Here is a 26,351-nt window from a genome sequence, read left to right on the forward strand (position 1 = left end):
AGGCCAAGTTGGATGGGGCTCTGATCTAACTGAAGATGTCTCTGCTCATTGCAAGGAGGCCAGGCTAGATGACCTTTACAGGCACCTTCCAACCCAAACTATTCCAAGACTCTGTGACTGACAGGTCTTTAACAATAATCATAGTGGTGCAGTCAGACAGTTGTGTAGCTTGTGTATCAACCAACATGATATAAAACTAAGAAAATTTTAATTAAAAGCTACTGAAGCACGAGCACTGTCCTATGAAGACTTTTTATGTTCTACAAGGTTTACTTGACCAAGGGAGATGATGAACTGCTCTGAAAAATACTGGTGAGAACTGGGGATGTATTTCTCACACATGAAGAATGTTATGAAACTCAGTCAGGAAAATCAGTCTACTTTTGGTGTGTTTCTTCATTGATAAAATAGCTAGCCTGGAAAAAGTTTTCTGTACAGGAATATTTATACACATTTATATTCTACATGCATTAAAACAACACATGAGAGAATTTTATAATTTTTGCATGCCAAAGAGAAAATTAATTCAATTGAACAGGAGCAAAGCAATAAGGGAGTCTGCTGTTGAATTAAACTCAGTTCTTGAAAGCAAATTCAGTGAAAAAAAGAATTCAATTAGAAGGAGAAGACCTCAAAGGTATCTCCTTGATCCAAAGAGTTTTCAGTCTTAATGAAAGACACACTCAGAAAAAGGAGAGAAGAAATTGAGTTTTCTGCCAAATTGTTTTTGCAAAGAATTTTTTTCTCCTCCTCCTCACCCTCTTCCCTCCCGCCCCCAATACAGTGCCACTCCCACAGATAATTTTCCATTTGTTTTTGAAAAGAATTTTTTTCTCCTCCTCCTCACCCTCTTCCCTCCCGCCCCCAATACAGTCCCACTCCCACAGATAATTTTCCATTTAGGGCTACTTTTCTCCCAATTCACAGCTGGTTTCCTGAACAAGTTTTACCTAAGCGTTCCTATGCCTGTATCTAGGGAACTACCCTTTTCCCCTGTAAGCAAACACAATTTCCCTCTGCATGTACAAAAAGCAGTAAACCAGAAGAGTTTCCTGACTTGTTCTTTGCTTCTCTAATTACTGGAGGAAGGAAAGGGAGAAATCAACATGCAGTCACAAGGAACAAAGACAGGCAAGGACCTTAAGTTCAGCAGTCACTTAGTCACTTTGTACAGTGACAATTTAACCTCTATACCTCAATTTCTCCCTTCATTCAAACAGGAATAAAAATATGACCCTTGCTTGATACCCCACACTCATGAAGCTCATTTACATCAGCAAAAGAAGCAAACTGTAGCATTGATGACCACACCTGACTGACTGCATCCCACACACGAATTTTGGAAGTAATATCAAACACGCCCAACAGGCTCAGAGGATTCCTGCTGTATGGCAGCCAGACATTCTCCTGATGGCTTAAAGTATGTAGCACCTGGACTGACATTTTATTCCTACTGGTCTCCAAAAAACCCACATAATTTCTCCTTCATGATACAGAAGAGGAACACTTAAAGATTTTATATATTCATGCAATTGAGTCCCTGTGTATGTGTTAAATAGACTAGTGGTTTGTGTCTTCAGCACAAGCCCATAGTGCAAGGGCTGTTTTTGAAAGAGGTTGTTACCTATACTGCACTCTCTTCTGTCTCACCTGGATGGTAAGAACAGGATCAGTAAGAGCAGTCTGCCACTGTAGAAACAGCAAAACTGCCATGCTCAGGCATTCTGAAAATCTTAAATAAACCCCTATAATACCAAGCTGATGTGAAAAAGTAGGACTATTATTACAGGCTACATTTAAGTACCTGGCAGGAGGCAGAAAGAACAATAGAGAGAAGTGTTGGTCCTGTTCACCTGAATATCCAGGGGTTTTCTGCTGGTCGCAGTTCTTGGCCTCTGCAACTGGCTTGTGCCAGGCAGGCAGGGAGCAGGAGCGAGCACTGCTGGAGGAACTCCTTGCCCTTTCAGCTGGATCACTAACAAGATTCAGACTGAAGCAGGACACAGGAGCTAGGGCCAGTTAAGACCACATGCTGAACTATATAGCTTGAGTTACAATGGGCTAGGAAAATCTGAATCTGTACAAACATCATTGGGAGCTAATGCTAACCCCTTTGGGGTGAGAGAGGGAAACGTAAAGACTGACAATTTTGCATACAGTGCATTCGTTATCTTTTCAAGTCAAATGAATGAAAGTCTTATTACAACACCTTTTAGGATGTGTTGATTTTTTGATGAAGTTTTATGATGGCTTCTCCTCAGAAGAAGCCAGACTTTACCACCATGAAACTCAGAAAGAAATAGTTGTTCAAAATGACACCATAATCATGGGACTAGCAGTTACCATAATGACCACTATTTTTGCCATTCAACACACTACTTGAAAACCTAGGTAGTTTAGCTGAGAGAAATTCCCATTTACTGAAATGAAATTTCTCAAATCTACAAGTCTGAAAAAAACCCAAGACTGAAAGCTTTGATTATTGATTAATGGTCAAATTCAAAGCTTAGAAAAACAAGGCAATTCTAAATCTATATAATCATCCTCACAAAATACATCTGAAACTACTAATATAGAACTTCCAACTGGACCTTTTTCTGAAGCTAAGAATAAATAAAAAGCCTCTAGAGTATGTTTAGGATTCAGAAGCTACATGCCAAATTTCACACAGGAGTAAATTAATCCTTGGAGCTATATTGGGATCTACAGTGAGTGTTCAGTTTTAAGAACTCACAATTTCCAAGCAGAACTTTGTATCAGGTGGCCTGAAATACATTAGTAATTTACTAGATGCTTTGGACAACTTTTCGGTAAGTTTTAACCATTCTAACATATATATCTCTAAAATTGCCCAAAACTGCCGTTGTTTTGTTTCTTTTCTTTTTAACTGCTGTGATTTTTTTTTTTCACAGCTCAGTAATTCTGTATAACAACTGATCATACTTGAAAGTAGTTTTAGTAGGCAATATCTGCAATGAATCTGGCAGAAATGCATCCTAGCTATCAAGTCTTTCTAGCTTTTGAAGGATCAGAAAATACAATGGCCAGGACTGTTTTTTTCCATTCTGTGACCTCTGGGAATCTGTAAGCTCACATTCATTGTCTCATGGCTCTAAAACAGCCCATGAGCCTATTTTAGCATGCTCCCACTATGTATTTTCCAGCTGTTAGACATTCAGTAAAGTCAGTTGTTGTAGCTGAAGCAGGACACAGCAGCTTTCTAGTTAAGCATATTTCCATTACCCTGCAGTAGCTATTTTAAGCTTCAGGAAAAGACTTTAGATTTCATCTTTGTCTATAAATTCTGAATAGATCCCTTCTCACTCTTTCCTTTGACATGAAACAGTAATCCCAGCAGCTGAAGCCCTTAAAAGTAACTTCCCATGATGATGGAAAAACATCGGAGATGATCTTTGACACAAGTACTCAACTTCAGAATCCTCTTTTGATTCAATTAAATGATCTGTTATTTTTCAAAGAACGCAGTAGTTTAGGACATGTTTTGTCAACTACAGTAAACTTAAGAGAGCTTTTACAGGAGTATTGGTATATAAAAGATGTGGGAACTTTATGTCAATAAAGTTGACATATGTCCTGCACTGGTTGAATAGTCAGGTTTTCCTTAAATGCTAACTAAGTTAGTAATTTTTATACTAAGAGAGGATTCAGAGAAAAGCAGCAGTAGCATGCTACTCAAACTGCAGATACTGAAATCCCACACAATGTGGCACTAGTTATGCAAGCAAGACATTTTACTTCAGGCTCCCAACATACACTAGAATTCCATCTGCAGAATTTTAGAGAAGGCTGGGAAGACACTGAACAAAAAACTTCAATGAAGAAAAGGTACCTGAATACATTTTTGAGAAATTAATTCAGGGAGTATCTAGTAGCATAAAGCACTACAGAAGCCAGATCTGGGTGATGTACATAGGTACACAAAAAGAGCTGATATAGTAGGAATAAATCACCTCTTCATTAAGGCAAGAATTTCTTCTACAGTGGTCTTGCACTAAACTCAGTTAAAGCCCAGAGCAGGTTAGGCTTAAATTCATGTACATACCCAGCATAAAAGGAAAAAAGTACATGGAGACCACTCTTGATGCATCAAATAAACTGCCAAAAAAATCTGTCAGCAAACCAACTTTGCTTAGAATTAAAATTAGGTAATTTCTCAGTTTATAGATCTTGGCTGTTTTAAAGTGATAAAAGTGAATTTGGCTGGTTTGCTCCCTCTCATTAAACACAGGTTATTAAAATGTTTTCATTTAGTTAAAAAGGAATTTACCTGTTGAAATGGTAGATATCCCGAATGTTTCCAAACAGGGCTGATCGCTCCTCTGTTCCCAGGGAGAGCTTGGTGTGATCAGTGATACAGTCAAGGTAATCCTACAAGAGAAAGAGAAGGAGGTCTTCAGACATTTCCTCCTTTCCTAGATCAGTAAACAGAGCTATGTTTTATTGTACAAGATGAGACTCTGAATATCAGTTTCACCTTATTATTACAATAAAGCCTTCAGCAGCCCCTCTGTGAACAGTCACTCTATTATGAACAGTAACAGTACTTATCTGTTCCCTGAAACCAAGAAAATAACAAAAGACTGAAAGCTAAGTTATACCTCTTAGATGGGACTGCCAATGTTTCTCCTGCTACTGATAAACAAATGTTTTCAAATTTCATTCACAGTGACAGTTTAATTGATCGTCTGGCTGGCTCAAAGACAAAAAAAAAAATGTAAAGGAGATGAAGAATGTCATTTACTGCAGTAAATGTAGTCTTAGTAACAGAAATTATATAATGAATAACAGAAAGCACACAAGCAACAGAGGCTCAGAAAAGCAACCACTGAAAAAATTACTTTTTAAAAAATCGTGGTTCCTGAAGAATGCAGAGTATGTAGAAGACAGACCTCAATGTATCTATGTCCATGCAATTTACCACACATAGAGTTACATTGCAAATAGCATTGCTATATAATCTAGCAAAAATTCCATTTTGAACTTACAAGACATCAGTCTTGATAGACACTCGTCCAGGGACTTTTTTTGAATAAGAACATGACAGCTAGAAAATGCTCAGATCAGCAGTGTTCTGGGAGAATAACTTTCTCACGTCTTCCCTCACTTTGATAAGAGCTCAATGTCACCTTTTTTTCTGTTGCTGCTACGGTATTAAAATTCTCACATAAGGGCAAGCGCAAATTCAGCAAGCTATTTAACTAACTACAGCTCATGAAACAAGAAACCTGATGTACTGCCACATTCATGAAAAAATTCTGCTGGAGTATGGAAATAAAAGTGAAAACAGCTGAAACAATGTGAAATAAAAAGAAATAAAATCCTTTAGCCTGTGGCTAGACAATGTGGTATGGCAACCTCCCAAAAACAACACAGCATTCCAGGGTGCTGCAAGAAAAGAACCCTGCAAAATGCCAACGAGACCTTGAAAACTTCTGAGATATAACTGTGTTCCAGAGTCATATAGAAAAAGGTATTATAGAACATATACACCGGCCAAGATTTATTCTCTGTGTAAATTCTGTGAAGACAAAGGATTTGAATTAACCAAGGATCTGACTTTTGGCTTCTAGATGTCCTCATAAGGAAGAATTACAGCATTTAAGCCGCCTTCTGTTCAACTGAAGTAGTGTCAGCAAAGCCAGAGGTGTAACCAAGATTCAGGTTCAGGTATCAGCAAAACTTCCTTTCCCCTCCCCCCATCAGTAATCCACACTCTGTCATCACCCCCAGTTAAAGGTAGCCCTCCTCACCCCCAAAACTCAGTATTTCTGGGGGGTGAAAGCAAGTAGGTCTATTCCAAGGCAATCTCAGTGTCTTTCAGAAGAGCAACGAGTGGCAATAGGCAGACAAGTCCCTGGAGAGCTATGTCATCTCCTGTGATAGCATCCAACCTTACTCCACCTTCCCTCCTGGCTGGCAACAGCCTCAGAGCCCACACCTGACCTTGAAATATATTTGTGCAGGAAGTCTTTGGAATCACAACCACAGGCTCCCTGAACTTCAGCTTTTTATTTGTACTCGTAAGCTGCAGAAGAGTGAAAAGGTTCAGGATGGTGAGGCAGACAGGACTGCAGCAAAGCAGTACATTGGGTCAAAGGCAGAAGTAGATAATATATTCAGGTCTACTCCAGTAATAGTATTAAACAAATAAGCTTTTATGACCACAGACACATCTTTCATCATTTAAAAGCAAAGAATAGAAAAGCTCCAGCGGAATTGTAATCCTCTGAAAACAATTTTAGTACTGCAGGGACACTGCAGCACCCTGAGCTGATATGACAAGGTTAGGCTGCAGAGGAATGGAAATCTTACAGTAAGTAACTCCACACAGCACATTTAATGAATAAAGAGGAGTTCCTTTCCAATTCATTCATCTCAGCATAGCTGGAACTTGGGTTTCTTCAAAATAACAAACAATCCACAGTTATTTCTAGAATTGTAGACAGTGTTATATGCATGACCTGGTTTCTACTCCTTTTGTCCTCTTACCCCGATTTTCCTCCACACATACGTACTCTTCTCAGTCTTTTACCAATTATTAGTAAGAAAGAGGGAACCAGGTAACCTTTCTAATGCTGCTGCCAAGCAGCAGCCAGCAGGTGCTTTGGCAGTTTTCCTGCACTCCTGTAACATATGCCAGTATCAGCCTATGTACACCACACACCCACAGCCAGTGCTCCCTTCTGCTATGGGAATATAAGAAATGCTCCCTTCGGACCCCTTGCTCATTCAGCCTGAGATTAGAAACAAACCAGAAACAACTGGGTGTATTTGTTCTTACCTAGGGTAAAGCAAAATGGTTACTGGTTTAAAACTCTTGGGATTCAGAGCCACCTTATATCTCACCTCACACTGCTAGGAAATGACACAATTCAGGGACTGCTTTCCTGGTTTAGCTTTCTATCTTTGTCAATATTACTGACTCAAGACTACAGACTTGTTTTTGTTGCTGTTATTGGTGTAAGCAGATGCCTGAAGTAGGCACACAGCAAAAATCCCCAGATATCCAAGTTTTTGTGAAAAAGGTGGACCTTGGACAGTCTTACCACATCGGTGTCCTGCAGACCACGCCTGCACAGCCCCACGCTGCTTGCAATGACTCAGCCAGTGGGACCTGTCTGATTATACTGCTTTATAGTGCACGTGTGCTCTCATAAAGGCTTCATGAACTCATCCAGGAAACAGATGCAGTATTGGCATATAACGTCTTCTGCAAGGACAACACCACAGGCAGATCAAAGCTACCCAGACGTGGGGGTTTTCCTAATTATTTCTTAGCAAATGGTACTTTACCCCCATGGTAGTCACTGCTGTGTATCAACAGCTGTTATCATCTGGAGTCATAATGAAAGGTCTTGGAGCTACAAGATAACAGGGCAGGCTGCAAACGTAATGACATGGTGCAGAAATCAATGAAATTTATCAGAACAGAGTACCGGCCTTATTCACTTTATTTGTTTCTTGTCAGCATCTATGAACCCTCTGTCGGCACCAAATGATTTGTTTATAACCTTTGCCTTTTATTGCTTCTCTGCAGTTATGGCATAAACACTTAGCTTACTTTATAGAGAAAAAAAACCCTCACAAATGTCCATCTCCTTAGATTGATTTACCATGGTTTGCTCTCATGGTATTGCACAATTTTCTCCTCCCTTTTCCTTGAAACTCTCCAAAAATTAGGAGAATCTTGCCAGATTGCCCTGCCTTTTTTGCTGGGTTTGACATTCTCCCCATTTGTCTTTTATCACGCCAAATCCATCAGAAGGAATGTCTGCTAGAAGCTGCATATCCTAACTACGGTCTCCTCCTCCACAATCACTTAAAAAAAAAAAAGGACAAAAAAAAAAGACCACTAGAGGAATAAAATTATGAAAACACTAACCTTAGAGGCTAAAAAAATAATTATATTAATCAGAAATGAGAGAAAATTGTCAAGAAAAGCACGAAATGAGCAAAATTATTTTCACACATTGATGAATGTTTTCCATGACCAAACTTTAGAAACCAAATGCAAATAAGTGGGACATTTTCATCTAGCCACCTTGGTATTCCTTTGAACACATACACACGCTTCACTTACAAAACTTCATCTACTGTTGTTTAGAACACAGTATAAGACAATCATTACTGTGGTAATGTTAAAATTACACATTAAAATGAAAAATATTATTGCTAATATTAACATAGTAATTTTTAAAAAATGGATAAAAGCCACACTGCCTTGTAAAATGAGAATCAAATTTTATCCTGCTCTGCAAGAAACATATATATAAGTTCTTAGTAATCCCTTTACAGGGTAGGAGTGTGCATATAAAAATATCACAAAAGATAAGCAAAATTGTTAAAAGAGCAGTGTAGTTGCACAAGTACACCTTTGCCAAGAGGCAGGCACACAAGACTGAAAATTTGATTAAATATCAATACCAAAAAAGAATCAAAAAAGGATTCTACCCACTAGGAAACTTTGCTTCCTAATGCCTAAGTAAGCTGCAGGAGAAAGTAAAGCTGTCCTATGTCTCTCATTTCAGCAACACACTCTGGGTTCAAGAGCTGAGGACTTACATCACAAAACCTCAGTCTCTGACCTACAAATATTTAGAACCAGGTATTTATCAAAACTTCAGTGGCTTCTAGTAGTGTTGCAGACAGAGGAGGAATAGGTAACATTAAATCTAGCAGGACATCATCCAGGCAGTGCTACAGCATCACTCAGATACAGATCCTCAGTTTTCTGATACTCCACAGATTTGTGCTACTAGTAAAGCAGTTTTTACTCTTAGGTAATACACCATACTCATGGCCATATTTTTTTCCCAACTCCCCTCTACCCAACACAGATGCATTTGGTCAAAATCAGATGGCTGTGCAGAAGAAGAACCACTGAAACAGCTCAGCAGCCTCAGCCACCTGAGCATCACTTCCAAATCACTTGGAGGAAAAGGATGCAGGCCAGAGGAAACCATGCCACGAAATGGATCCTGTTTGTAGCCTGCCAGCTTGAGCCATGCTGCCTGAACTAGCCACACACTTGTAAACTAAGAAAGCTGGGCAACAGATGTACACTAGAATAGAAATTATAAAATGCTTCTCAGTGCTTATTCTGCTAATTACATAGATAACTATAATATGTACCAATTCACCTTCTGCCTGATTTTTTTCCTATTCTTTTTTCCCCATTATTTATTTTATTAATTAATTTATCCAGCATGTATAGCAGCAGATTCTGAATGCCTTGTGGTTCAAAGAATAGCATGCTATCCACACAACAGGTGGCCAAGGATGATGAATTTTGGGCAGGGTAACTCATTGGAGCTCTTTTCAATTATTTAAAGTACTGGTGTGCTCTGCAAAGGCAATGTGCATTTGTATCATACTTTGCTATCTTGCTCTGGCTCCTTTGGATATGTGAGTCCAAGGGATTGAAACCTAAAAATTATTGCACTGACTACATGTAAACCCAGGAACCTAAATAAAAGAAAAAATTTCTGTGAGCACGTCTTCCTACTTCCTGCTTTTACTGGTATTTGGTGGGGGGTAGACATATATATAGACATTAATATAGACACCTGAAGCTGGAAAAACCTCATGACCTGCCCTTACCTGGGTCAATGCCCACTAAGGCACAGTCCTGTCACTGACCAGCAGCCTAAGCCAGGGTCTTTCTGAGGAAAAGGCAGACCTGGAGACACAGCCTCTACTCCCTTCAGTAGTGTGAGCAGAAAGCTCCTGTGCTCCATGTACTTCCTCCTCATCTTTTCCATTTGCTCTGTATCCCTCGGTGCCTCGCATGTAAGACTGCCACTTGTCAGCAGCAGCAAAGCTCTGCCCTTGCAGGAAATGGATGTTTGGAGGCTTGCAGGTGGGCTTTGGGGGACACGCCTACATGTCAGAGGACATGACTGGAGAGCACTAACTCTGCCATCAGGGGAGAAGGACAAGGAGCACTGACAGCCAGTCACCCTCCAGATGGGAGCAGCCAAAGTATCCCGTCTGCTTTACGCAGTCTGACACTAGGTGTGGTTTGTGATTGATTTCTTTCCTCTCCACTACCCAAACTCCACAGAAGAGTGGAGTCTCTGAGCTGGCAGGAGGCCACCTTGCCAGCACCAGCCCACTCCCCAGGCCCTGGGCAGATGGTGGAGGATCCATACCAAGCTCACCTGTGCTTCCAGCCAGCTTCCTCAGAAGTGCAAATCTACACGTGCAGCTGGCTCACACGCAGCCCGCGGGTAGCGGCAATAAAGCGTGACACAGTAAGACGATACTCTGCTGACTGACTGCATGTAGAAAGGGCAAAGATTGATGGTGGGAGCACTTGTGAGAACACGGTATGAGGAAAGACTAAAAATAGAGAAGCACATGGAGGTTTTATTTCCACTGTTTAACATTGCAGAGTAAGGTGATTATGACAGAGATCTCCCTACGCTTCACACAATTAGGGGTTCATAAATAAGTTAACAGTATTAACTTAAATTTTACCTAGAGAAGTAGATTTTTTTTAAAAAGTAATTTTTTCTATGTAGCTATTCCTGAGAGGCAGATATTTGATAATTGACTTCCTCACCTATATTATGGCTGTTAAAACACTGCCCCATTTGCAGCTACTAAGGCCTGGAAGTAGTGACCCCTAGTAGGTCCCCATGGCTTCATCCACATGCATGGAAAGCCACAGGGGTAGTTATGTGTCAGCCAAAATTAGCAGTGAGGAATTCCTGAGTCCTCACACTATGCCTTGCACCTTGAAAACACACACTTTCTTTGGTTTAGGCTGCCTTTGAAGAGTTGTGCCCATATAGACATGAGCACAGGCATAGTCATATACAAAGTTGGAAATTTCTAGGGCACATCAACGTCAACAATTTAACAGTCAGGAGATCTTGTCACAGGACTTCAAGCTATCAGAGCACAGCTAATCTCAGGAAATGAACTAAAGAATTTGCCCTGGAAAACTGTCAGTGAGAGGTCCCTCAACACTCTGTTGCACTAAATCCATTCATAGGGGCCCTGGGCAAGGACAAGTGCTTTACCAGCGTGCATGGCTGGGAGATAGCAGAACAGCTTCCTTCAGCTGTGAGTTCCCCTCGCTGCTTTAGAGCCTGAGCCTTTAAAGCAAGCTCTGCACATCCTCTTGCCCCTGCCCCAGTATCAGAGGATGCCTGTATCAATTTCCAGCACTATGCCACATCTCTCTTCTAGGACTGGGGTGGGAGGAGGCACATGCCCTACAATGCCTACTCCACCAGTCCAGGGTCTTACGTCCTTTCTTTTTGCCAGTGTATGCTTTCTTCTTGTGTCCCATGAGACATTTTAGCATGAATTGTGTGCCTATAAAGCTCTCTAGGTGGGTCAAAACCTGACACCAGCTCATCCAGCATTGAACTGTCAGCCTGCCTGGATGGACTGCTCTCATGGATTTTTGCCTTCTTTGTCACAGTGAATTTTTGCTCTAATGAAACACAGTCAGAGTTCAATAATATTTCTTTGTTCAACTGCAGGAATTCCATGCTAAAATCTCCCATCTTAAAGAGACAACTTGGAAGGCAGGCTGTCAATTAAATCCAACTGTAATTTGACAGAGATGCATTAAAAGCACTCAAATTGAAACTGTGATTGATGGATTGTACACAGACAAGTCCTGTAAATTGTTCATCATCTGTAAAGATGATTATGGGTAAATCACCAGGAACAGAAACTCACATGAAACCCCACTCAGACACTTCAGCACACTAACTTATTGAAGTTGAAACCCACTGATTAAAACCATGTCCCACGTTTATCTTCAGTTATCAGCCAGCACCCACTGCCACATCACAGCTACAAGATTTCTTTCCCAGAAGTTCAAAACTCAACTCAAAATTGCTGCTCAGAGGTGTGGTAAGAAGCAAGTTCAGAGCACAGGTGGAGATCATGGAATTACAAATGCTATTAGTAGTTTACTGAGAAATCATTAAGGAATTATGTGACTCTCTCATCTAATGCCTTTCTGAAGTTAAGAGGAAACACAGAAGAAATAAGCTACAGTAATGAAAACAGCCAAATGAAAATAATTAATAGTAATTAGGATGTCAAGTAGTTGGAGGTTGCTAGGCAGATGAAGTGCTGTAAAGATTTCTAGATCTACTTCACTGGTATCAGTAATCACCATCATCATTCAATAATCTCAGTCATACTCAAAAAAGGATCAGCTGGAAATGTTTAGTAATTATAAATTAAAAAAAATAAAGTTCATCAGGACGTCTATTAATGAATTCTCACAACACACTTTAGTTGGTCTGATTATAAACTTATTGAACTATAATCAAACAAAACACTGAGAATTATTAAGGCATATTTGGCCTTCCAATATACAAATCACCCAGGAAAAGAACCTGAGCCTTGTGGTGTAGACCCTTGCCCCGTTAAATAAACTTTCCCCAATTTGTAAAGCAAATGAATGCTTACATTTTTTTAAAAGAGATCTCAATATGCTTAAAAATTAAATGAGACATTCCAGAAGAGAAATGTTTATTTTAAAACACAAGAAAGGAAACTGAAAGAGTCTGTTTTACAAAGAATGAAAATGCAAACCCAGCAAAATGGAGAAAATCTGCACACATCCTAAACACGTGTTTATCTTAACCTTAGTAACCACATGATTACCAGAGACTTCTGGACGGGTTTTCTTATTAATATATGAAAAGCAATGAAATGGAACTTTACAGTGGGTGGTTTGCAAGGGAAAACTTTGTTAAAGTCTCTTATTTGCAAAATAGTCTTCTCATGGAACCAGGAAAAACAGCATCCACCTCCACACCTTAATTTGCAGGAGTGGTAAGAGCAGAAAAAAGGGAGAGACTACTATGTGGTTTGTTAAGCATTCAAGCTTAAAGGTCATGAATTCTTAGAACACTGTTCACTGACAAGTAATATTTAATAACAGTGATACAACAACTTTAAAAGTAGCCAAATATTTCCATGGACCAAAATGGAAAAGGGTATAATACACAAAGAAAATTCCAGAAACTATGGCCTGGCTAAAAATACAGAAATGCTTTTGTTTTTAAGATATCACCTCCACATGTTGAAATTTCTTTACAGAAAATCCCAATCACTCTGCAAAAAATATATAATCTCATTAAACCATTCTAATGTTTACTGAAAGCTTTGCAGCATAAGCTATACTTCCTCTCCTTGCCTCTCAACTCTCGGACCTCTTCTTCACAGTTTTCCTGCCTACTCTACAAACTTCTGTAGAGCTGCTGCCGCTCTCTTCTGTGGAGCGCCTTATCCACGGCCTGTAAGCAACAAGAAGATGGAGAGCAGAGGTGAACAGACCTCTCTTTTGTTACTTCCTGAATCCCAGAAGGGCTCTATGCATCCCCCTAGGCAGGGATACAACCTCCCACTCCAGCCTCAGTGCAGTCACAGGAAAGGCGTTTCGATCCTGGAGCCCCCTGCCCACCACCAGCATTCCTAAATGGCACACTCCATATTTAAATTGTATCTTCCCCTTGCCTCCCCGCTCCCAAAAGAATAAAGCTTTCTGCAACAGAAGATTAACTTTCATCCTCTTATCTATATTCATTCACATTCAGCAAGTGGGTAGGAGGTTGCAGACAGCACGGTTGAATGATTTACACCCTGCTGCCACAAAAGGGAGGACAAGAGCAATAGCAGCCAGACTCTTTGGCAATTCTGTGGCTCCCTGGAAGAGCAGCAGCCCTCCCTGCTGCTTCTCTCCCACCCACAGCTTAAGAAAGGCTCACTGTACATTAATAGACAGCTCATTTATTACTTCAGTGTAACTCACCCTTCTGTGCTGTCCAAACACAGAGCTGACCTTAAAACAAACCCAAAGCTATGGCTATACATTTGTGCTGTCTTTAAACATTTGCAGTCCCAGTCAACCAGTGAAGCTCTGCAATCACCTGACAAAGACAGTCTCTGTCCCAGCAAGTTTCTACAATGCAGCTGTAAGATAAGAACTGGATGCAAAATACAGGTGAAGGAAACAGAAGACAGCAATGACATTTTATTCAGTGTCTTTCAAGTACTTAGGCACATGGTGAATGAAAGAAATTTATGAATGTTGCTAGCAGAAATAAGACTGAAGTAGTGATGACGCAGATAAGAAAAACCATGCTTCAATATATTTAACCATGGTTTTGCATACTTCCTGTGAAGTTAGTTTACAAACAGCTCTCTGTTCGTGCCGCAGCATAGGCAGATGCTTACACTACACAAATTGTTTATGAGGTTACTTCTGGTTGTCCACAACACATTATATTCCTACTGTACTGCTATAAAACCTCTATTTCCAAAACCCAGAACCATTCCCATCCTGCCCAGCAAAACGAGGTTTGGGTTTTGCTTCTGCTTTTGTTAGGTATCATTAAAGGGCACATGTGATGAGAAGCTTACAGCATATGTAGCTGGAAAAACACTTTTGTTCGAGATCTTGGAGTTCCAGAAACAACCACATTCAAAACTGTTTTACACAAACACAAAAACCAGTTTGTGTATACTTCCACTACTTCAGGTTGTTTAAAGATGTTTAACATGACTCATACTAAGGAAGACATCCACAAGGGAAACTGAGCTTTCCCTACAGTGCATCAGAAGAAAGAAGTCTGATTTACTTTAGGTATTTCTTTAAGGGTAGCCAGAATAGCTATTTACACCATTTGGTAACTTACCCTGTGGTGTTCCTAACCACCTTCCTTCTCAGCAGTCTGCACTGGTCCTGATTTGTAAACAGCAGCCCCAGAAACAAAACACAACACTATTGTTCTCTAATAAAGTTACTTACAAATTAATTACAAATTAATTAAGTGGAACATATTCCTGCTCTGATTTATATTGCTGCAACTCTGAAGTTCAAACTTCACAAAATTCAAGAAGGCCTATTGGACATGTACTGAGATGGTTCAGTTTCAGCTGTCATATCTCAATATTACTGGAAAAAACTTCCCTTGCTTTTAAGCCAAGCTTTCCCTAATGAGGTCCATCGGAATTTGATGCTGCTCTTTCTTCATGGAAGAAAGAAAAGCAGTGAGAAAGTTCAGCTCAAAAATGTAACAAATACTAATCGCAGTTAAACTTAGCACTGTTGCATAGTCATACTACATTTATACAAAACATAATGTTTATTTTTCATGGAATTTAAATTGTTTATCTAAATTTTCACACGCAACTTATGTCAGCAATCCAAAGGTATCTTTCTCAGGTTAGCAGACATAGGAAAAAAGGTCACATATAGAAATTAGCTATAATGTGGGAACAAATATTATGGGATGCCTTAGCTATATTTGGATGCCTTAGCTACATTGGAATTCCCAGGTTTTGAGAATTAACTTTCAGAGCAACAGTATCCAGCAAACCCAGAACACAAGCCGCTATGCTTTTATGCTTGACGCATCACAAGTGACAATGTGCACTCCGCAGTCTTCAGAGCAATCTTTTTAACTAACTGCTTAAAACACAGAAGGAGACGTCCTCTAGCTGCAGCACCGGGAGACAGGAAACAGGGAACAATAACATTCCAACACTGACTTCCTCTCAGAAGGGTTTCCCTTAATCACTGGTGCCCCAACACATATCTACCTCAAACATCCAACATTTCCCCTTGCAAGGCTTGCCCCCACCCCACACTTCAACAGACATGTTCAACTCAGGTGAAGCTTTCCATGCCAGAAACCTGCCTCCCTGATGAGTTGTTCTAGGAGATTTCAGCAAAGCCATTCCCCCGAGGCTTTTTGAGAAAGAATGCCCTTTTTTGCTCATGTTGAAAAATTTTGGTGACCTTTCCCCCTGAGAAGACAAGCACCCCCAGGCTGACTAGCAGGGACATGAACCACATCCTCATGTCTCTGGGACAGACAGAGATTCAAGCAAAATGGAGACTTTGTTTCTGAGAGAATGCCTTTTGCTGCCTTAATGTAAATTCCCCTATTTTTGACCATATTGGGGTGGAGGGAAGAGATACCCTCCAAATTCACGTATCCTCAATAAGAACTTCTAGCAATGGTCCTTTGCAAGGTTCAGCTCAGGATTCACAAGGCCTTAACCCACAGCTGCCATTTTCAGGTGCTGCCTGAGCGACATCTGGCTCAGATCTGATCCTCTGAGGCAAGAACACGGAAAAGATTGTTCCCACGTCTCAGTGACTCTCTGCAAACCATACACAGTATAGAAAAGCATGCTGTACAATTTCAGGGCAGAGGAGACATAAAGGAGTACTACTGAAAGATGGGAAGGACAAAATGGGAACCAAGGAAAGCTTGGTAGACACCCCTCTTGACTTCTGTGTATTTAAGAGTGTGTACTTATAAAAATAAGGAATGGTGATGAATATGTCCCCAGGCCTGCTGAGAGAATTATGGAGAGAGCTCTGGAATCAGCAGAGATGAAGAATATGAGAGAGATTAATACTAAAATGCAAAAGATCACGTAAGGAAATAAGACAACGTACTAATGGGATGCAGATAGGATTTTCTGAGAGAAGACAGGACAGAGAGGCAGCAAGATCATAGACAGGAGACTGAGCAGAGGGCAATGGGACTTTTTCAAATTAGAAGACTTAAGTATAAAAGGAGGGGGCCAGGGACAAAAGATCTGGAGAGGAGATAGGACAAAGACTTCAACTATTTCAGTGGAGATGTTTTTTTTTAAAAAAAAGGTCACATTTGGAATTAAAGGGTAGAGGAATTAATTCACATAAATGAAGTCTCCCAGATTTCAGATGGAGTTCAAGATTTCTGAAGCTCAACCTCTGTTTACATCAAATATATGTGAAACACACTGACAATGCACACTTTAGTCCCCTCTAGTCATTCTATAGATACCAATGACCTTTTACTTGTATTATTCTATTGATAGGGGTGCAGATGCAAATATTGTAACAGTGCATTTGCAATATTCTTTCATTTTGCAAAGGTAAAACAGAATTGTTGATGTCTTTCTACAGTTACAAGCATTTATACACATTATGCATTATATGCATTATTACACATTATATACATTATACATTATGAATGGGAGTTTCTGACTCCTGTGAATTGCAATGGCAAAAATTGCAACACAGATTTTTTATAACTTCAGGGACAGCATTTTACTCAGGGGGAAAACAAAAATCCCTTCAGTAAGCGACTCTAATTGAAGTTTAGGTCAATTCTATCAACATTACTACTTGAAAAAGCCAGGCTAGGTCCTGAAGAGGAAAAGGTCAGTCAGTTTTGCCCTGGCCAGTACACCTGTCAGCATGACACAAGCAGGAAGCAGAGATATCCAATTTCTCATCACAAACTTGCCCAAAACAAGCTTCAATCTGCACTCATTCAAAATTATAATTATCCTTAACAGATCATCTGATAAAACATACCAAATGGTGGAAAAGTTCACTCTATCCTTGTTGCAATGCTTGCCTGTGCAAGAATCACAGCAGCATGCCTCAAAACAATCCTAACCCAACTGTGATTCCAGGTCACAGGAAAAATGGCTGTACTGGCTAGAAAAGAAGTTACTTTTTAATGCTTATCCTGGAGCAAAGGTTCCAAATAGCACCTGTACAGCTTCCTCTCACTCATCCTAAGCCTCCCAAATACTTCTTGTCAGCAGTAGGAAAGAAAACTGAAAAACCTCAGCAGCTCTCCAGGATCATTTAAAAATCACATTAACCACATCCCATGAAATATATTTCTACTTCTGTCTACCAGCTTGTTACTGTTAAGATCATCGATACTCAAAAAGCAACAGATGTTATGACTTTTTACTTTATTTATTTACTTACCAATGACCTAACAGCATTAGGTCAATACAAGCATAAAAAAGGACAAAATTCCATTTTGCCCCATTCCTCCATAGTATTTTACTTCAGGCATGACAACTCCATGTTCTAAGGACAACATAGGTTGGAAAGGACACTGCCCAAAATACTGTGCTAAGCTAACTCTTAAGGAGCTGACTTTTGACATTATGATTAGTACCAGGATCCTACATGCAATTTCACAATCACCCATGTTAATAGGTCATTTGTGCTCAGCTAGTCCTGGAAATCAGTTCCTGGCACACTAAAGACAAGGAGGTAATCAAGAACAAGAAAGTAAGTTTCTACTGCTTACAGAGAAATGTAGCATCAGCAAATCCCCACTAGAGGACAAAAAGCACTAGACAACATCTCTACTAATAATTCTCAGATAGGGGTAGAGGGTGATTAAAATAGCACCTATTGATTTTTCCCTTTTTGTCCTTACGCTGTCCTCAATCTTACACCCCTTCAACTCTTTGTATGTAGGTTGCCCCTCCTCCTCTTTTTCCCTCCCTCTTCAAAAAAGAAAAACACCCTGAAACAAAAAACAACTGGCCCTCCTTACTGCTTTTAGACTGTGTACATAAGCTTCTGGGGGTCCTGGTGGCCAACAAGCTGTCCATGGGCCAGCAGTGGGGGGCCAAGAAGACCAATGGTATTCCGGGGTGCCTTAGGAAGAGCATGGGCAGAAGGTTGAGGGAGGTGATCCTGCCCCTCTGCTCAGCCCTGGTGAGGTCACACCTGGACAGCTGTGTCCTGGGCTCCTCAGCACCAGAGACATGGAGCTCCTGTGGTGGGTCCAGTGGAGGACAGTGAATATGATTAGGGCACTGGGGCATCTCTCTTACGAGGAAATGCTGAGAGAGTCGTGCCTGTTCAGCCTTGAGAAGAGGTGACAGAGGGAAATCTCATCAATGAAGCACCTGAAGCGAGAGTGTTAAGAGGATGCACACAGGCTCTTCTCTGTGGTGCCAAGAACTAGGGTGAGAGGCAATAGGCAGAAACTGAGGCACAGGAAACTCTACCTGAATATGAGGAAGGGAGTCTGAGCATTGGAACAGATTGCCCTGAGAGGTATTGGAGTCCTCCTCACTGGAGATATTCAAGGACCATCTTGACACAGTCCTGTGCCATGTGTTCTGGGATGACCCTGCTTGAGTGGGGAGCAGGGAGGTTGGACCAGATGACCCCACCACTGGTACTGACTGTCAGCTGAAAACTCACTAGAGAGCTCCAGTTTCATCCAATATTGTACTTTGACTTTCCACTTCCTTGGTTTTCTCTCATTTCCTCACATTGTTTTCCTGCTAATTATTTTCTCTCTCTCCACCTACCACTGGTTCACTTGCTTATGCTTTACTCCACCAGCTCCCACCTTCATGTATCTTTTCAGTTCCCACACACTGCTTGGGCAGCAGTTGTCCTTTGACCTCCCTCCAGCTCCCCTTTTCCCATTCTCATCCCATTTCCCAACCAGCTGCCAAATCTGACCCATATTTATATGGAAAATAATAAAGACAAATCAATCTGCTTCCCTTCACCTTAGTTTGGCTCAGCACCAGTTATCTGCCTGCCAAACTAAATGGCCTCAAATCACAGAGGCCCAGATAATCAAGCTCTATAAGGCTAGAGCACTCGGACAGATCTCTGTGGAGTCTTCCCAATCTTTTCACAGCCCCCCACCCTTGCTTGGGTGAATTACTGCAGCACTGCTAAGGTAACTTATAGAGAAAAGAATCCTGAGAAACATATAAAATGGGCTCTTCTAAAGAAGTTTGCTCCCAGCCACCCCTCCCTCCCCTGAAACCAAGAGAACATTCTACACAGGCTGAGGCAGCTGGTTCCCCACTGTCTTTACCATCTGGCAAGGAGCTCCTTTGAAGCCCTTGCATCCTCAGAACCTACCTAAGAAAAGCTCCACTGCCAACCACTCCGTGTCTCAAATAAGCTGTCTAGTTTCCGACAAAGCTTTCTAGATCCATTATTAGTTGCTGCAGAAAATAGACTTAGGCATTTCACAGGTTCACAATTCCTTCAGTTCTTCCATAACTAAAAATGCATTTGTATTATTTACTCTACACCTACTGTAGTGATGCTTGAAGTATTTTCTAGAAAGCACTTACTGGTATTCCTGCTTATAACTGGAAAATCTGTTACAAGATACGCATTTTAGTTTTCAGTTTCTCAAGCTGTACAGTTTACAGCATAAGAGGATGAATGAGGGCTAAGGTTTCTAAAACCATGGAAGTCATGCCTAGTGAGTGGTTACTACGCACAGAAGCTGACTTGGTTCTGCAGCATCTGACAACCTTAAACACTCCAAAATGAAACTCGGGCAACAGCTGAATGTATTAAAACAGCCCCAGCTACAGAAACCAGTAAAATCTTGCCAAAACAGCAACCCTTCTGAGAACTTTGTGGGATGGGGTACTGGTGTTTTAATCACAACATTCATTTAAGTTACCAAAGCCTTCACATTTTTCCCCTGCTATTGTGGTCCACACAGGTTAGAGCTGCAGGTGGGGAGAGTGTCTCCAGCTGGCTTGTATCTCCCATCTCAGATGACCACATACACCTACCCAGAGCTCCAAGTTCTACAAACAACACACCAAGCATTTCTTTGTGTGTTAAACATGTAGGCTACAAACAACAGCCAAGGGACTCAACTGTCACCATCAAAAATGCAAAGCAGAACGATGTTGATGGCATGGACACAAGTGCCAAGTGAAAAGAACAATCCACAAGACTCATCTACATTTTTCCCTGTACTAGAAAGAGGAAATGAGAGGTACTGTTAGGCTAGGGATTGGACAAAAACTCACCTACTGCTTAATAAATGCCACACCTATTCAGAATTAGTATCAAAGAAAACAGAATTCTTTCATATTAAAGCCAAGCAACAGTATTTTCCAGCAGATAAGTATGCCATATTCAATACTACAGGCCAAGGACACAGAGAGACTAGACTGCAGCTGTGAGCTGTATGAAAGGGATGGGGAAAAGGCAGGAAAGAACCTTGCAGGACTAGGGCTCAGGGAGAGCCGGGAAAAATCAGTAAGACCCTTCAGATAAAGCATATGAAGAGGCAGAGGCAATTAAAGCTGTCTTGATTCTTGCTGTACATTCTAGGACACAAAGCAATCCATTATTTTTTTTTGTAAATATAAAAATATAAGATTTCTTACTGCAAAGCATTTATCACTCTTTGCTCACTACTGCTGCCAGCTGCAAGATGTTTTTTTCTGTTACTTCTTCATGAACACATAATAACATCTCAGGTTTATCTAATCAAATAAAAACTAGAAACACTTGAACAACAATGTTACACTGATTTATAAAGAACAGCAAACGCTGGTTCCATTTTCAAGTCCATCTGTACTACTGTGAAATCAAACAATGTAAAAAATGGCATTATGGAACAGTTAACACTGTCTTAACTAAGTCACCTACCTTGACAATGCTTTTTAGATCCTGCACATACATCCTCTCCGTCTCCAGAATCTCTTGGACAACTCTGTCTACGTAGAGGAGCTTCGGACTGGTGGGCTCTGTGACCAGGGATATTGCACAGTTTTTGCTTGCTCCTTTTGCTTCTGCTTTCCTTGGCATGCTTGGCCTTTTCTCAAGGCTTTCCTCAGGATCCTCTTGCTCCACAGAGTTTTTGTGTGTCTTGTTGCTGGAAAACCGCCTGGCTGGGACCAGTTCTAGTTTGATGGCACCCATTTCTTTATCCTGGTTAAACAAACCCAAGTGGCTGTTCGAAACCAAGGTCATTCTGCTTCCAAAAGAGCAGTGGCTGTCCCTGGAGGATGCAGAGGAAGAAGTGGAACTAAAGCTGACTGGACGGTCACTGTCTGATAGGTCCATGGTGTTTTTTTCACAATAGTGGAAAGTTCTGCTCCCCTTGTGCAAATCTTCCTCCTTCTTGGAGTCAAGGCCCTCTGTCACAGGTGGTACAACATCAAGAGGTAAATGGAAGTCATCTAAACAAACAAACAGAAGAAGTGGGTTAATTGTTGTTGCTCCATGTAATGCAGAAGTTGATGGCAGATACTTTTAAAGCTTTTTGCATAGAAAGCCAAAACTATTTAAAAAAGACAAATCTGTCAAAAGACAGCCAGAACAATATGGTTTGGGGGTTACTGTAACTCTCATGCTTTTTAGGTTGTGTGGATCCCCTAATGAGGGCTACAACACCACATTCCTCCTGCTTACATTTCTATCTCTGGCACATCCTTCTTCTACCAGTCTGCTGGGCTTGCTGCTAGCACATCCACTGCTCAGGCTTGGCACAGGAGAAAAACAGAACTCAAAACATTTTCCCTAAGGTTATAAAAGACCCCCAGAACTTTACTGGTAGCCATCCCTTCTATCTCCCAGCTGAACCCTGACCCTGGCTTGGGAGGTTTGGAAACCTCAAGGAAGTATAACAGTGATACCAGAAAGTGTCCTTCATTTTGAATCCTGCAAAGCCAACATTCTTAAAAAAACTAAAAGCAGTTATCAATTACCAGCTCTGTGGCTTGTACAAAAATACTAAAAGCAGAATGATTTCCCAAAGAAAATAATGTAGTTTCTGAAGAAAGAGTCCCCACAGGAAAGAGTGCTGCCAAATAATTCAGTTTTCTACTGGGAAAAGAAGTGTTTCTAAAATTGTTCTGCTCGAGCATTTAGCATATTAGCCCCTGCTAAACAACCAAAGCTGTTTTTCAGATCAGTGCAACAATAAAATAAGACGTCTGTCTTCCTGTTCACGTTTCAATTCTGCTTTGTTTTCCTTGCCAAAATGCCCTGCAGGACACTGTCCACCATGCAATGGAGATTTGTCTCTGGCCAAGTTGTGTGTGATGCAGCATGAGAATCTCCAAAAATAGCTGCAGGTAAATTCAACACTTCAAAGCTCTGTTTCAGTAAGAAGTATCCTCCCAAAAAAAACCTTGCCACAAACTCATGGAATTTCATAATGCCTGTCCTGTGAGAAAGGGAAACTTGTGACAATTTAGGAAGAAAAATGATTCTGAAGCTACCCACAGAGCAGTAGCTTAGTCCTTATTTTAGTCCAGTGACAACTTTTCAAAAATTCATACCAGTAATTACAGCTCTTGACAACAGTTTCAGTAAAGAAACCATAAAGCTGCAAATCAAACTCGCCCAACCTTTAAGGTGGCCCTTCTTGAACTGAGCCAGACTTGCTATGCAATTACAAGCAGAAACCTCCTGGACACACAGCACCTGCAGCTTTCAGAGCAGGGGGAGGATTTAATCCAAAGCTGAAAGCAACTCTCCCATTTTTCAAAATAAATCCAAAGCAAACAGAAATAAAATACCAGAGAAGAATATTTTTATTTATGTGGCCTATCTTGAATGCATAAGATTTCATTTGTATGTGAATAATTATTAGCACCATTTCAGTCATTGGGGATTAGCTTTCTATTAAGGAGAAGTATTGCCCTCAAGGTGATGCATAGAATTAACACTGAGAGTAATTTGCTCCTTACAAGGGTTAGAAATTGGCCATTAGATTAAAAACCTAATTCAGCAGGTCCGTACCTCTGGTTTTATCTTGTAGTCTGAAAATCTACAGCCTTTCTTTGTTCCGGGTTCCTCTAGTTTTGACGCACAGAAGCATATTTTCTTATCCTTTTTTGAATAAAACACATCAAGTACCAATTCCAAAATAAAATAAAAAGCAATAAAATGAAAAAAAATTAAACCAGAAAAATGCAGTGAAATTCTTTTGTTTCTATGTAGGTACAGAAAGTGATGTGTGCCTTGCTATTACTTGTGATAAGAAAGTATACATTTTTGATAAGAAAGAATGTATTTTTGTTATCAGCTTTGGATCATTTTTCACATTCAAGTTAGAAAGCACAACATTGCTGAATGAAAAATGCCCCCTTGAAAAATGCACAGGATAAACAAGATAACAGGAGTAACACTTCCACTGACTTACTCCAAAATATTTTACTAAAATTACATGACAAAGAAACACCTGATTAGCTACATTTAGGAGGGAAGTAAAGGATTCTTACAAAATTCTATTACCCCACATTCTTTTCTTCCTGTTTCACTGACATGTGGTCTGCCTCTCAGGTAATAACCCAAAGACATTAATATGTAGTATTTGCTTTGCAAAACTTTTCATTAATATAAAAAAGAAAAACAAAACACAGTTCACATCAATGACATTGGAGTCAGAAAAAATGTTAAAAGTGGTTTTACATAGCACTTGTAGCCAGAATCATTAGGAGAATTTAACATGTCTTAGAAAACTAAAGCAAACCCACTTATTCTCTTGCTTAATAACAGTGTCTTTGTTTATTAAAAAAGCTGAGGATTGGTTTTAATAGTTAAAATGGGCTTGCTCTTTAACACCTGTATTCCCAGTGACCTTCACAAACCCCAGGCACCTGGCAAGGCATGGCTAATTAATTGCATGCAACAGGTTTGACTCAAGTTCCTCTATTTTTTATACAAAGTGCTATTCCTATATGCTTCTCTATAAATTACACCAAACTAGGTATTTGCTGCTTGGTCTGTTTTGTCCTCAAAGCCTTATCCTGACTATTAATCTCAAAAGTTACTTTCTACTTCATTTTCACTCCTTTCCCAGCCAGATGTAAATTGTCATGGCTTCTCTGTGGAGAGTTCTGTTACAATTCTGTCCACTATGTCTCCAACCAGTAAAATATGTTTCTCAGGGTGCAGTCTGACAGCACAGAAGCCCAGTGTTCATGCAGAGGAGCAGGTAGGCACCCAGACAGCTGGCACACCTGGAAGAAAGGCAGGGCACAGCAGACCATGGCATGGAACCAGGCAGCAGCTCCCTTTCCTCAGCTGTCAAGTCCTACAACAAACATCCTGCTCTTGGAAATCAGGGCTTGGGGGCATTCCCTGTTTTTGCCCAGCTCTCAGTTCCTGCCTCAGGAATAGGTAGCTGTGAAAAACCTATAGCCCTTCCCAATAATGCAGGATCTGTAAATCTCCCAAGGCTTCACAAGTTTGTCTTGAGAAAAACATCTGAGCATTGTACTTGGCACTGGTGAGGCCACACCTCAAATCCCATGCTCAGTTTTGGGCCTCACACTGAAAGAAAGACATTGAGGTGCTGGAGTGTGTCCAGCAACATTGCTGGGGAAGAGTCTGGAGCAAAAGTCTCATAGGGAGCATCTTGAGAAGCTGAGGGTATTTAGTTTGGAAAAAAGGAGGCTCAGGGAGACCTTATTGCTCTCTATAACTCCCTGAACGGAGGTTGTAGCCAGATGGGGGCTGGCCTTTTCTCCCAAATAACAAATGATAGGACAAGCAAGAGGAAACAGCCTCAATTTGCACTAGGGGATAGATTAGATTGGATATTAGGAAATATTTCTTTACCAAATGGGCTGTTAAGGACTGGAACAGGCTGCACAGGGAAATGGAGTCACCCTCCCTGGAGGTATTTAAATACCCTGGAGGTATTTAAAGGATGTGGCACTTGGTGACATGGTTTAGTGGTAGATGTGGCATAACCACTGGGCTAACAGTTGGACTTGATCATCTTAAAACACTTAGGTAGGAAAATAACCTCTACAATTACCCTTGCCATTAAAATTAGGAACAGAGCTTTTAGATTATTTCTGTAGTCACAAGTGCAATCAGGACAGAGAATAGTTGAATGGAGTTCATTGCCACAGCCACATGCCCATCCTCTTTTCTCTTGTCAGGGTCTGTGTTCGGCTTTTCAGAACTCTGAAGAGTAGTTTTACTCTGCAGTTATACCACGAAGTAGCTCCACTCTTGCACCAGCTACCTAAGGTCTGTAGCAAATTCCTGGTGAGAAATTCACAACTGCACTAATGAGAGTGACGAGAGAGTAAACAGGCTCCCCCAGGATTGCTCTCTATGAATCATAACTGACCCAGTGCCTTTGCAAACCCTGTAACCTCTCGCAGATTTCTGTCTTTCATACAAACTTAGTATAAAAAGCAAGTAATTTGTCCCATACCCTGTGAGACTGATTTACAAGCCCACTCCTCCCCATCCTCCCACTTCAGCAGCAGCACCAGTGGGTAAGTGCATTCATCAAAACTCAGGCTGCAAACACTGTGTGAAATTGAAGGTACTGCCAGAGCCTGCAGAGGCACACACTCTGAGCAAGTCTTCTATACCCTGACCCATGTCTGGCCTGGTTCACTGCTTTTTTTGTTAGGCTTTCTTTTGGTTACTGAACCTTTTCAAGGAAGAACCAAAATAATATTGAGAACTTTTGTCAGTTGTGAATAACGGCATTTAACTCAGTCTGGGGAGAAAAAAAAAGAGAAATCTTCAATTTGCATACTTTAATTAAGGAATAACAGTAATTACTTGTTAGTTCAGCACTGAAAGGAGGATAATTACTACTTGTCCCTACTCACAAGGAAACACGCTCCCCAAACAAGGTCATTTCTTGTTTGTGCCTTTGCATTAATTCAGTTATTCTCTCCCCCTTCCCAGCCCCTGCAAAGCTCCCTGCTCCCGTGTCACACACACACACACTAGCATGGCACGACCCCAGGGCGCTCCCCAG

The 26,351-nt window shown here is 40.7% G+C and overlaps 1 protein-coding gene across 2 annotated transcripts in view; it reads right to left on the reverse strand.

Moving 5' to 3' along the window:
* PLEKHG1 (pleckstrin homology and RhoGEF domain containing G1) overlaps positions 1-26,351 on the reverse strand; it is a 126,743-nt gene that overhangs the window by 24,879 nt on the left and 75,513 nt on the right. For both annotated transcript variants that reach the window (XM_015623059.3, XM_015623062.3), the window contains exons 4-5: positions 21,257-21,789; positions 4,289-4,389 (exon numbers count right to left, since the gene is read on the reverse strand). In XM_015623059.3, the coding sequence (XP_015478545.1) occupies positions 4,289-4,389; positions 21,257-21,789 (634 nt within the window). The remainder of the gene's footprint in view (positions 1-4,288; positions 4,390-21,256; positions 21,790-26,351) is intronic.

This window comes from Parus major, chromosome 3 (assembly GCF_001522545.3).
Source record: "Parus major isolate Abel chromosome 3, Parus_major1.1, whole genome shotgun sequence".
In the NCBI taxonomy this organism is placed as follows: domain Eukaryota; kingdom Metazoa; phylum Chordata; class Aves; order Passeriformes; family Paridae; genus Parus; species Parus major.